At 44.0% G+C, this 13015-nt stretch overlaps 1 protein-coding gene across 2 annotated transcripts in view; it reads left to right on the top strand.

Moving 5' to 3' along the window:
- The window catches only part of LOC127639803 (hepatocyte cell adhesion molecule-like), a 328338-nt gene that overhangs the window by 1335 nt on the left and 313988 nt on the right, over positions 1–13015 (top strand). The window contains exons 4-5 of one of the 2 annotated variants that reach the window (XM_052122049.1): positions 1932–2228; positions 2491–3140. The exons of the other annotated variant lie outside the window; for it this stretch is intronic. Coding sequence (XP_051978009.1) covers positions 1932–2228; positions 2491–2657 — 464 coding nt within the window. The 3' untranslated portion in view covers positions 2658–3140. Of the gene's footprint in view, positions 1–1931; positions 2229–2490; positions 3141–13015 lie in introns of those variants that run through there. 2 annotated transcript variants of the gene reach the window in all.

Here is a 13015-nt window from a genome sequence, read left to right on the forward strand (position 1 = left end):
ATCACATTATGGCATCACAAGAGTGATTTAATGCTGTGGGAGTTCAATTATTGTCCAGATCAATAGTACTGAATCCCAGTCACGGGTGTAAATGAATGGGTTAAAAATAAAATGATGTCATTGTTGGTATATAATAGGATCTAGAGGTGACCGATAGTGGATTTAACCGATACCGATAACTAAGGTGGTGGAAAAGGCTGATAAGTGATTAATGTGCCGATAGTTTTTTAAATGGATTTATATTATGTTAAAGGGTCATGAAACCCCTCGGTTTCTTCACAGTTTAGTTCACATCATTATCAGAAAATGTCTGGGAGGTGTGGGCGTGGTTAGTAGCCGAGTGATGTGGAGAAGGGGGAGGGAACACAACAACTGTCCTATCTGGTCCAGTCAACATTATTTGACTGATGCACTGAACACATTTTAATAATTGCTTGTGACAAAACGCACATATCATTTTATTTTCTTTAACAGTAAGTTTTGCAAGCTCAAGATACATCACAGTACATGGTTGGTGCTTGAAGCGGTCAGTTCAAACAGCACCTCAAACAAGCCCAGTCCACCTCACGGCATATCTCGAAACTCTAATGTTAATAAATGCATGCTGCATGAACATTTAGTAAGTTTCGCCATTGATGAGAAGCCTGTCCCCCGTCAGCATCGCGGAGAACCCATACAATCTTGAACAACAATCGCAGTTAGGTTTCAACTCACACTGAAGCCCTGCTTGCTTGAGAGTTTGAAGCACTCGTCATTTCAGAATCTTGAGGTTTCATTGATTATCAGGAGATAGTGACTTCTCATTGGATAAGGCCATGCAGCCTCATGAATAATGACACTGATGACATGTTGACACATCCTGTGACATTGACTCAATGTTGATTTTAAACCCACAAGATGAAAATAGTGCAAATCCCTAAATTAATCACTTTCCTCCTCAAATTAAAATGAATGGTTGCTGGGGGGTCTGGGTATCCCAGCAAGTAAAGCCGCTGACTTCCACACCTGGAGTCGTGAGTTTGAATTCAGGGCATGCTGAGTGACTCCAGTCAGGTCTCCTTAGCAACCAATTGTCCCGTTTGCTTGGGAGGGTGAGTCACATGGGGTAACCTCCTCGTTGTCGCAATAATGTGGTTCTCGCTCTCGGTGGGGCTTGTAGTGTGTTGTGCGTGGATGCCGCGGAGAATAGCGTGAAGTCTCTACACACGCTACATCTCCACGGTAACACGCTCAACAAGTCACGTGATAAGATGCACGGATTGACGGTCTCAGACGTGGCGGCAACTGAGATTTGTTTCGTGCCACCCAGATTGAGGCGAGTCACTACGCCACCATGAGGACTTCGAGCGTATTGGGAATTGGGCATTCCAAATTGGGGAGAAAAAAAAATTAAGAATAAATAACGGTTGCTAACGTTACGTTCATTCATGTGCAGCACATGCATATATGGTAACATCTCAGAAATTGCGGTTATTGTTTTCGTGACCTTTTAAAAAAAGTGTCATAGTCTTACCTTACTAAACACGTCCTCCGGCTTACTTCACTGCCCACTTCTGTTGGAGTTGGATCACACAAATGAATATGAAACCATGGCTACAAGTGGGAAGAAATCCATGCTGGTACTCCCCCTAGCTGTCGACCATCCCTCTGAGCACTTCACTGTGGTGTGGTGATGTTAGGGTTCCTACACCTCCAAAATAACAACTTAACCCCTGGTTATGTGTAATACAATCATGTATTCATTGAGTTAACCGAGTAGGGTTTTTAGTGGGCAGTGTTTAAAACAAAAGGATATTGATTTAACTTTAAGATTAATAATTAAGTGTCTTCAAAGTCCAACCTGAACTGACTTCAGGGGTGCTGGAATATATAGCATCCTTTAATGTTTGGTCTAACTATTCTTCTTTATATTTCTTCTGAATATTTTCCAGCTCGTCTGCCCATTCCTGTCATCGCTTCGGAATATTCACTGAATTCTTCATCATCTGAAAGTTCATCTAAATGTGTGTTGGTGTGTTCAGTGGTGAATGTGACACAGGCGACTCTCTCCTGGTACAAAGGAAACAGATTACTGAACAACATCAATGCCTCTAATATCACCACCGATCTCTCTCTACCTCTGGAGGTGGAATATCAGGAGAACAACATCTACAGCTGTGTGATCAACAATCCCATCAGAAACCAGACTAAACATCTCAACATTACTGAAGTCTGTCAGCCGTGTTCAGGTGTGTCATTTTAGTTCATAAAGTGCATGTAGCAAAATTTGTTGGCAAATATTTTTTAAAAGTGCATAAACTCAATATTCTTGTCTTGTTTTTGGGCAGTATTTAAAACTAAAGGATATTGATTGAACTGTAAGATTAATGATTAAGTGTCCATCCTGAATTGATTGCAGGGGTGCTGGAATATATAGCATCCTTTACTGTTTGGCCTAACCATTCTTCTTTATATTTATTCTGAATATGTTTCTGCTCTCCTGCTTTCCAGACATCATCGGAGACTCTACACATAAATCTAAATGTGTGTTGGTGTGTTCAGTGTTTAGTTTCACTGAAGCTGTGATCCGATTGGTCATCTCTGGACTGGTGGTCATGGCTGCTGTTGCTATACTGGTTTATGACATCATATCCAGAAGAACTGAACAGAAGACATAAATCAGACACCATCACACTAGTACATGAATAAACAACAATGAGTCCCACAAACATTTTTCACATTCAGTTTAGTACCATTTAAAGCAGTGCACCATTTTGTACCATTTGTTCTCAAGAGCAAGTCTCACAATTTGAGCAAAAATGAATGTGATTTTAAAAATATGGTTGGCGAAAGTGGAACACACTTCGGTGTGGGGCTCGCCAAAGCTGAGACATTATTTATTCCAAAAGAGATTCAAATATTGTCACTGATATGTTATATCACTCTATTTTCAGTACACACTGGATGGAAATTAAAGTGTGTTAATAAATGGACTGTGACTTCAGCAGCAATGTTAGCATGTTTGACAAACATTTCTTGAATGTTTGTATGTAAATTTAAATGTATATACTGCATATCAGCAAATATGATTTTGATGCTGTTAAAATGAATTTACATTTATTTTGTATTTACATATATGTTAAGCTAATAAAATAATTTTACTCTGATAAATGTTTCATGTGCATTTATTAATTTATTTGGGAAGTCTTGTAATAGGCTGAAAATTGAGCAGTCGACAAATTAGCTGTTCAACAGTTTCATTCTTATTAAATTACATAATTTCAGTGCAAATCAATACTATATGTCCATGTATTTATTTATTTGGTTAGTAGCCATGTAACAGGGTCATGTCCAGAACGTTTTGACAGGAGTGGCAAAAAGATGGCAAGAGTCAGGTAAGGGATGGCATCCAGTAATTTCTTCTAACAGGAGGGAGAGGGCGGAACATTGAAATAGACCATGCGGAAATACCACTCCAGCCTCCTCACATGCCGCGCTTTCTACCTACGGGTCGACTCAGCTGGCACTGGAGGCGATTTGGGGATTTCAATGGGCATGGTCTCGCTGGGTAATGAGCATGCTGCCGTCAAGCTCAGAGATTAGACCAGCTCGCCTCACGGCCAGATTAACGTCTCTTTCGAAACTGCGAGCAGGAGGAGTCCTCGATCGTTGCATCGGAGAGCACGCTGGCGATGTTGAACACCCAGGACTCGACTGGTCTGCCACCTTCGGTCTGCCTGTCCAGTTTGAGGCCGACGCAGAGCTGACAGCCATGCTTGCTGGGCCTCCATGAGTGTCAGGTTGGAATGGAACCCTCCACCCTCCCCTGAGTTCTCGCAGCTAGATGATTGGTTCCTGGGTTCGGGGTGCCGCTCAAGGCTGTCCCTTTCTTGTAACATATCACGACGAACTGACGAGGTCGTGAAGGGCACCTTTTGCTGCCCAAAACCGACTTTCCGGTTTGTACACTCTCACTACACTCGATGGCTGCATGCCATGGCCCTCCTGCAAGTACACCAGGCCAAGGCACTGAAAGAGCTTCACGTGGTTATTCCTGATCCCGATGTGATGCAGGAGCTACACTCGGTGGCCGACCTCATCCTCCGGGCCATGAAGGTCACAGCACGAGCACTCGGACAGGCGATGTCCACCCTGGTTGTCCAAGAGTGCCTCATATGGCTGAATCTGGTTGAGATGAGGGACACTGACAAGGTTTGCTTTCTCAAAAAAAACCAGAGAAAGGCTCCTAAGGGCCCCTGAGATGGATGACCCAGGGAACGAGATGTCTGCCGGAACCCTAGAGCTGGTATCCAGACCACTCCTCCCCCCGGTGGAGGGCTGGGAGATAAATTTTGTGTTCCCTTTTGTTTTGTATTCGCCACACCCCGAACGGGCTGTGGACCCATATTTTCAAAGAGCGGTTTCCTCACTCCTTGAGTCACACAGCACACTGTGGGAAGGGTCTGTGTTGAGGTAAAACCGAGATGTGAAAGTACGCATCCTTCAGGTCTACCGCCACGAAGTAGCTGCTCATCACAACCACCTGGCCGTCTGTGTTAGTGTGGTGTGGCCGGGCAGGTGGTTGTGATGAGCAGCTACTTCGTGGCGGTAGACCTGAAGGATGCGTACTTTCACATCTCGGTTTTACCTCAACACAGACCCTTCCTACAGTTTACTTTAGATGGCCATGTGTATCAGTACAAGGTCCTCCCCTTCGGCCTGCCCTGTCCCCTCACATCTTCAGCTCTTGCCCCGCTGAAGGAAGTAGGCATCCGTATACTCAATAACCTCGACGATTGGCTGATTCTAGCTCACCCTCGAGACCTGTTGTGTGCGCACAGGGACCTAGTGCTCGGGCACCTCAGCCGTTTAGGGCTTTGGGTCAACTGGTAAAAGATGATAGCACTTCACAAGTGAGTGCGTGCAGTCGGTGATGAACTGCCTGAAGTCATTCAGGTGGAGTACGGTAGACCCACTGAAATGCTTTCAGAGGCTCCTGGGGCATATAATGTCCTTGGCAACACCCGCGCTGCTCGGGTTGATACATATGAGATCACTCCAGCACTGGCTTCAGACTCGAGTCACGAGTTGGGTATGGCGCCGTGGCACACATCGCATGGCCATCAGGCCAATCTGCCGCCACTTTTCAGCCCTTGGACAGACCTTGCATTTCTATGATCAGGGGTTCCCGTACAGCATGCATCCAGGCTCGTCATGGTTACGACAGATGCTTTCCGCTTTCCGTTAACACAGCCGCTGGTTACTGCACAGGACCGCGACTGTGTTGGCATATCAACAGTTTCATATTGTTGGCGGTACTGCTCGCCCTGTGGAGGCTTTTGCCATTGGTGCAAGCCAAGCGTGTGTTGGTACAGCAAGACAACACGGCGAAAGTGGCATATATAAAACCGCCAAGGCAGCTTACGTCTGAGTCGCATGCCACAACTTGCCCGCCGTCTCCTCCTCTGGAGTTAGCCGCGACTAAGGTCTGGCTGCGGGACACTCACATCCCGGGCAGCCTCAATGACACAGTGGATGCTATGTCGCGGCAGGCAACGCTCAGTGGCGAGTGGAGACTCCACCCCTATGTGGTCCAGCTTATCTGGAGTCGATTCGCCAAAGCACAGGTGGACCTGTTTGCTTCACGGAATCCTCCCACTGCCCGCTCTGGTATCCCCTGACGGGAGCCCCCCTCGGGACAGGTGTGCTGGCACACAGCTGACCACAGGTGCTGTGCAGTGGTAGACAAGGTCTCTCAGGCCAAGACTCCCTCTACGAAGCAGCTATTTGACCTGAAGTGGCATTTGTTCACAAATTGGTGTTCTTCCTGAGGCCAAGGCCCCCAGAGATGCACAGTCGGTCAGTGCTTTCCCTCCTGGAAGGGCGGCTGTCCCCCTCCACCTTGTGGCCACTATAGTGCCGGACCAGGACGCATTGGACCATAAGTCCTCAAGGAAGCAGGACCTGATAATCAGGTTCCTCAGATTGCGCTCGCCTCCATCAAGAGGGTTGGGGACCTGCAGGTATTCTCTGTCAGCAATACTTGAGGTGGTGAGCCTGCAAGCGAAGCTGCCCTGGAAAGAAGCAGACCCAGCCTTATTGTTGCTGTGTTCAGTGCTTGGTTTGCACATCTATTTGGATCGCATGCAGAGCTCTAGATGCTCTGAGCAGCTCTTTGTCTCCTGTGCGTATAATAGCCTTAGATGGCCCCAGCCGAATCTAATACTCTGTGGAGAGAAAACATGGAGAGAAAAGGCAGCAGCTGGCGCAGCCTGCTGCCATGCTAGTTATGTCACCCCTCAGGGGTGTGGGGAACTACATGACATCTTTTGGGACGTTGGAGGAAGCTATGTGCAGACTGAAGCACCTGCTATTACGCATGCAGCAGTTTTCTTGCACCTGCATCGGCAGTTCACATAACACAGTTCAGCTGTTGTGGCGTATTTGTATAAGGACCCCTAGTGTCACTACATCGACACAACGTCTTGTTCCCTCCATCAGGTAATGGAGGTTACGACAGTAAACAAGAAGTTTTCTATAGAGTGGAACGATCTCTTTATCCACGAACCAACCACACACATGCAAAAATAAACACAATCTCAGGAGCAAGACGTTTGTCCACTTAACAGAACAAACAAAATTAATTTGGGTCACTCACTGACTGAATTAAACTCAAACCACAACAGGTTTCACTTTGACACAGAAACTGAGCTGATAAAATGTTACACCGCATTCAAATGGAAGCACAATTCATACTTTCTTGAGAAAAATGCACTGCTGTTTTTTGTAATACAATGCATTAAAATGAGACTTCAGTTCAGAGATAAAATCATACATTTTCCAGCACTGAAATTCCAGCATATGTCCATTTGTTTCTCCACTGGTGGAAGGGTTTTGACAGTAGGTTTTTTGTGATTAAGTAGAATTCAGAAGCTGTCTTGTGTAGAGGGGAAGTCAAACCACAAGTTTCATGTTAGCAGAAACAGAAACCCATATACCCATATAGTACATGCTCACACATTTATGCAGAACTCAGCTCACATTCACACATTTATTTTATTTTCGTGTCTATAGGCAAGGTCAGTATTTCATTGGTTCTTTTTTGCAACTCATATCACACTGAATAAACATTTATCACTTTGAGTGGCGACTACTTCCTGCAGTTTTGTATGTCTTTTTCAACATTAATTAAACAGAACCATTATAGGCTAACTTTAAAGAATCATTGTAAGGTTTAGGCATTCATTAAATGCACAATCCACCATGTAGAGTGGTGGTGGTGTAGTGGTCTAAACCACAGTACTGGTAAACTGGTAATCAGAAGGTTGTTGGTTTGATCCCCCCAGTCACCCCCATTGTGTCCTTGAGTAAGACACTTAACTCCAGGTTGCTCCGGGGGGATTGTCCCTGTAATAAGTGCACTGTAAGTTGCTTTGGATAAAAGCGTCTGCCAAATGCATAAATGTAAATTAAATACAAGCTCATCTTTAAGGATCTCTGAACGACCATTAGTGATGTCGGCTAGGCAAGTATCCCTAATAATGATTATGGATTTGAACAAACCCTTAACTGTAATTATTATACTTCAGTGTTTAAGTCGTCCATGATAGCTCAAATCACGTGTCTTGTTGAGATGTATGCCGTAACTTTACTAAGAGATCACACTTACCATTTTTACCAGGTGGAAAATAAAATGGGCAGAAGAATTCCCCTAGACCTACACTGAAGAAAGGATTTATGCTTTCTATTCACAGGTGTTTTGGCCCCATCAGGAAACAACAAACAGAATCAATCACTCCGAACAAAATACTTGATCAGATAAGGAGATTATTTGTAGGTCAATAAATGAGGAAACTCGAGGCGTTAATGATGGCACATTCTTGTACAGAGTCTTGATAAGTGACAATCAAAGATGGTGTTATTAAGTACTGAAGAAATAACTTGACTAAAGTTTACACATATATTCAGAGCTTGTGGTATTGTTTCCTCTCTTCACTGTTCACACTGACTGAACGTTTTGTGAATTTGTGTTCCTGTAGGCCACTTCCTGTACAGCTGCTTTACAGTGACGATTTCAGCCGATGCACCCCGACCAGAAATACTTTATATTGAAGATTAGATGATGTATTAATTGACTGCTAGTATTCAAAACATCGTTTTGGCCTTTTCATGAGATTCTGAACTCTTTATTTTTAGTTTGATATAAATAATGATCAAAAAATATTAGGGCCGTCAAACGATTAAAATATTTAATTGTGATTAATCACGTAATTTTTTGTAGTTAATCACGATTAATCACAAAACATGAGTGGAAAAAACATGCTACATCTAGATGTATTTTTCAGTCATTCACACAAAACCTACCCCACCAACAGAGTTGAACAACAGAAAATAAACATAACACGACTCAATTCAAATTAGGTACAAAATATGATAGTTGTAAGTGTATTATGACAGCAATTATTCGCTTCTTTTTATGAAGTTTTGATAGACAAGCTAAAAAGTTTAGCACTGTCATTTACAATTGAAAACTCTGTGCAAAATACATCAAAAACTCCTTTTACACACCGGCCCAATTGTAAACTGTGGGATTAAAAAGGTTAATGACAGTGTAGATTACCTGCAGGGTTCCAGCAATGTCTCTAACTTCTGCATTGGCTAGTGCACTTTCAAACAGAGACACTGTGACAGAAACATACTTCACGCAAATATGCATGTGCAGATGCGAGTGCTTGGTCAACGCATGGCCAACGCATGGTCCTGTTGTACATAACAAAGAGCTTTCTTGCTTTGGTCTTGCAGTTACTATCCTCACCACATGACCACGAAACTGGTGTTACATCCGAAACCAAGGAAATGCTGACTTCGGAGGCTGTATATACATAGGGAGGATGAAAATTAGATGCTTTTCAAACTGTTCGGAGACCAGTTTCCTTACAATTTCCATTCATTCAAAACAGTTGTCAGTTAAACCAATAACTGATTAGGTTCCCTACTTTTTCGGATGCAGCCTGGATGTGGTAGATGAATCGATAGTTGTGAAGTGGGGAGAGACACTGAGACTGTGGACAAAAAGTTATATATTAGGAAAAGATTGAACTCAAATTGCTGTCTTGGGAACACTTTATTCGTTCAGGCTTGAATGAGCCGGTGCACAACTGGATACCTGGCAGTGGGTGTACCTTCAATCTGGCTCAATATATAGACTTTACCTTGCGGATAAGTGGTTCAACTTTCACTGTGGGGGAGAGAGATAACGAGCCAGGGTCCTCCGTCATGGTCGACGAGCCAGCGTCCCAATTCACGGTCGATGAGCCAGCGTCCCACGTCATGGTCGATGAGCTAACGCCCACGTCATTGTCGAAGAGCTAATGCCCAAGTCATGGTCGATGAGCCAGCGTCCCACGTCATGGTCGACGAAATAACGCCCATGCCTGCTACGGCCAATGAGTCAATACCCACAACTGCCACGGCCAACGAGTCAATGCCCAAACCTGCCATGGCCAACGAGTCATTGCCCACACCTGCCACGTCCAACGAGCTGAAAGCTTTGTCAGTCCCAGGGCCAGCATTATTCATCTCTTCCGTCCCAGAGCCAGCGTTGCTAGCCTCGTCCGTCCCAGAGCCAGCATTCCACGTCATGGCCGCCAAGTCCGAGTTCCATGTCATGGCATCCACGCCTGAGTCAGCTCCAGGCAATGTCACAGCAATGCCAGAGTCAGCTCAAGTCCATGTCACAGCCACGCCAAAGTCAGCTCCAGGCCGTGTCACAGCCACGCCAGAGTCAGCTCCAGGCCGTGTCACAGCCACGCCAGAGTCAGCTCCAGGCCGTGTCACAGCCACGCCAGAGTCAGCTCCAGGCCGTGACACAGCTACACCAGAGTTCGCCCATGTATACGACCACTGTCAGTCCCAGGGGCAGCATTATTCATCTCGTCCATCCCAGAGCCAGCATTGCTAGCCTCGTCCGTCCCAGAGCCAGCATCCCATGTCATGGCATCCACAGAGGTCGTTTCCAAGTCTCTGCCCATGTATACGATCACAGAGGTCGTTCCCAAGACTCAGTCCATACCCAAGACAACAGAGGTCACTCCCAAGACTCTGCTCATGTTCACGACCACGAGGTCTTTTCCCAGTCATCTAGGATATTTAGTTTCAAGCCTCCCACAGCTCCGCCTTCCACGACTTGGCTGCCAAGCCCGAGTTCAACATCATGGCGGCCAAGCCTGAGTTCCACGTCATGGCATCCACGCCTGAGTCAGCTACAGGCCATGTCACAGCCACGCGAGAATCAGCTCCACGCCGTGTCACAGCCACGCCTCAGTGCAAGACAAGTGTTCAAATGTCAGCTTACTTGCTGCTGCAATCATGTTACAAAGTTCTATGCTCTATATGTGCTTTACGGGCATGTTCCACTGCTGCGCTACATTAATCAGATGCTTGGCACAGCTATCAGCATAATGTCTCCTACCATCTATTTTCCCGACAGTCAGTGCATGTGACATTAGCGGCGTTTGTGCATTTGCCAATTTCTTCTGTTCATGCTTCTGTATTACTCTTGGAACGTGACATGAATGTTTTTGCTGTTGTTGTAGATTTGTTTGTTTGCTTATTTGTTTTTTACATGGAACGTGGAATGTTGCAGTAATTAAAAATATATATATATATTTAACAGCTTAAACCAACCTAAGGTGGTTCACTGATCTTGTCCAATTTAAGCTGACCTAGCTGATTTCCCAGTCTGGTCAAGCTGGTGTACTGGTTTTGCTGGAATATGTACTACGTAAAACCCCTCAGAAACCATCAAAACAATCCAGGGCTACGTTTCAGACACGTCTGATACTGCATAGCCAAGCTGTAGGTTTGTTCTGAACAGAAATTCAAATAAAACTGACTTAAAAAGTGAGTTCTGTTACTTAAAGATAACTTTACTTTTGAGCCCAGCACCTTTCAGCCCTCCGAAACTCTCAGAGTGGAGGTAGGGTAAAGTCTTCAAAGGGAGTAGGGCATAAGAATGATCGCTTATAAATGGAACACATCCTGAAAGTGGAGACCAGTTTGGTGGCCTACTAAATCCAGCAAAGCACTTAACCCTCATGCACTGTTCGGTCATTTTTTACCAAATTAATATGATTTCTTCAATAAAACTGGTTTCCTTTATCTGACGAGTACAAGACTTGGTGACTTTTCATCCATTTGATATCTGAAATCACACAAAGAAATTGCCGTTGATTCGATAAGTCTAAGTGGTAGAACAGGTAGTTTGAAATGTGCAAAAAAAATCAATAAATCAGACACAATGCAGAACACACAAACACACTCACACACAACACACACACATATACACTCACACACACACACACACACACACACACACACACACACACACACACACACACACACACACACACACACACACACACACACACACACACACATTCATCTTGTTAATTCCAGTGATAAATTAGGTTATTGCTTGTTATTCTACTCATTTCAGGTATGCAAAACCTGATATAACCTTAAATAAGTGAAGCAAAATGATAAACTTTGAGAAAAGTAGTCTTTTATAATGTTTAAATATTTATCTAAATGCAGAACTTCTGACAAATTCTAGAAATCACCTTCTCTCCAACCAGGGATGAGTAAGTAACTCTCTACAGCCATCTAGTGTTAATACTTGTAATATCATCCATTTTTTATTTAATTTTATGGACAGCACAGTTTGATTCTTGAGACTAAACTTTCAAACGGTATATAATGTACGAGGATTGGTTAGGATCTTTATTTGGGAAAATATTACAGTTTTTTCCAACTGCTTACACACAAAATCTTTCGATGTCACACGTTTTTTGAAACTTCTCGCTCAAAGTGCAAAACTACACACCAAATCTCCAAAACCATAAGCTATTTCCCAGCCTTTGACTCAGTTGCATAAAACACTTTTTTCAAAACACTACACACAATTCTCTACCTAAAACACAAATATCTAACAGGAAGTGACTTGCTTTCCTTTTCCAAACACAACCAATCATGCTACACTTATTCACCAGGTCACACACACACACACTCCTCACATGTGCAAACACTAATTGCTTAACTGATCACTAACCAATCACTGCTTTACTGTAGTATAGGCCTATAAATAGGTCAAAGGTCAGATTACCTGTTTTGAACAATGGATGCCAACAATGGACAGAGAGCAAGAGGAGTAGGAGGGAGAGGCAGGGGACAACAACGAGGACAAATTCAAAGATGAAGAGTTGGAAGAGGCGGAGGCGGAGGAGAAGGAGGCGGCGGCGGAGGAAGAGGAAGAGGAAGAGGCAGAGGAAGAGGCAGAGGAAGAGGAAGAAGAGGACGAGGGCAAAGATAAGAAGGAAGGAGAGCCATCTCTGATGAGATTAGGGCAACACTTGTTGATCATGTGATCAACCATGGTTTGACCATGAGAGAGGCTGGACTGAGAGTCGATTTACAGTGGTGTCCATAATTCTAACCTTCAGAAATGAGAACAGGTATGCAACTATCTAATGACTATTTTAGCATTATAGTAATGTACTGTAAAATACGTATGACTGCATAGTATTGCATAAACATTTGTAACTCTAAGCCATCCATTTACTGCACTGCATTGAATGAATGAGGTTGGTTATCATGCTGTATGTACTGTTTACAGTTCCTATGCTGAACACATACTGTTTGAATTCTGTACAGAATGGAAAGGCAAAGACATCATGGAGGACGAGGATGCTTGTTTACAGATGTACAAGAAACTGCAATTATAAATATGGTTTTGGCCAACAATGCAATTAGGATTCGAGAGATAACAGAGCATCTCTTGAATAATGACACCATATTTAACAACATCAACGCTGTAAGCCTGTCGACCATACAACGCATCCTCCAACGGCACCAAGTGACGATGAAACAACTTTACAAGGTGCCATTTGAGAGAAACTCTGACAGAGTCAAGAATCTGTGACATGACTTTGTAGAGGTATGTATGCAACACTAATTCCAGTACTTCAGACATCCCATA

This window comes from Xyrauchen texanus, chromosome 48 (genome assembly GCF_025860055.1).
Source record: "Xyrauchen texanus isolate HMW12.3.18 chromosome 48, RBS_HiC_50CHRs, whole genome shotgun sequence".
In the NCBI taxonomy this organism is placed as follows: Eukaryota; Metazoa; Chordata; class Actinopteri; order Cypriniformes; family Catostomidae; genus Xyrauchen; species Xyrauchen texanus.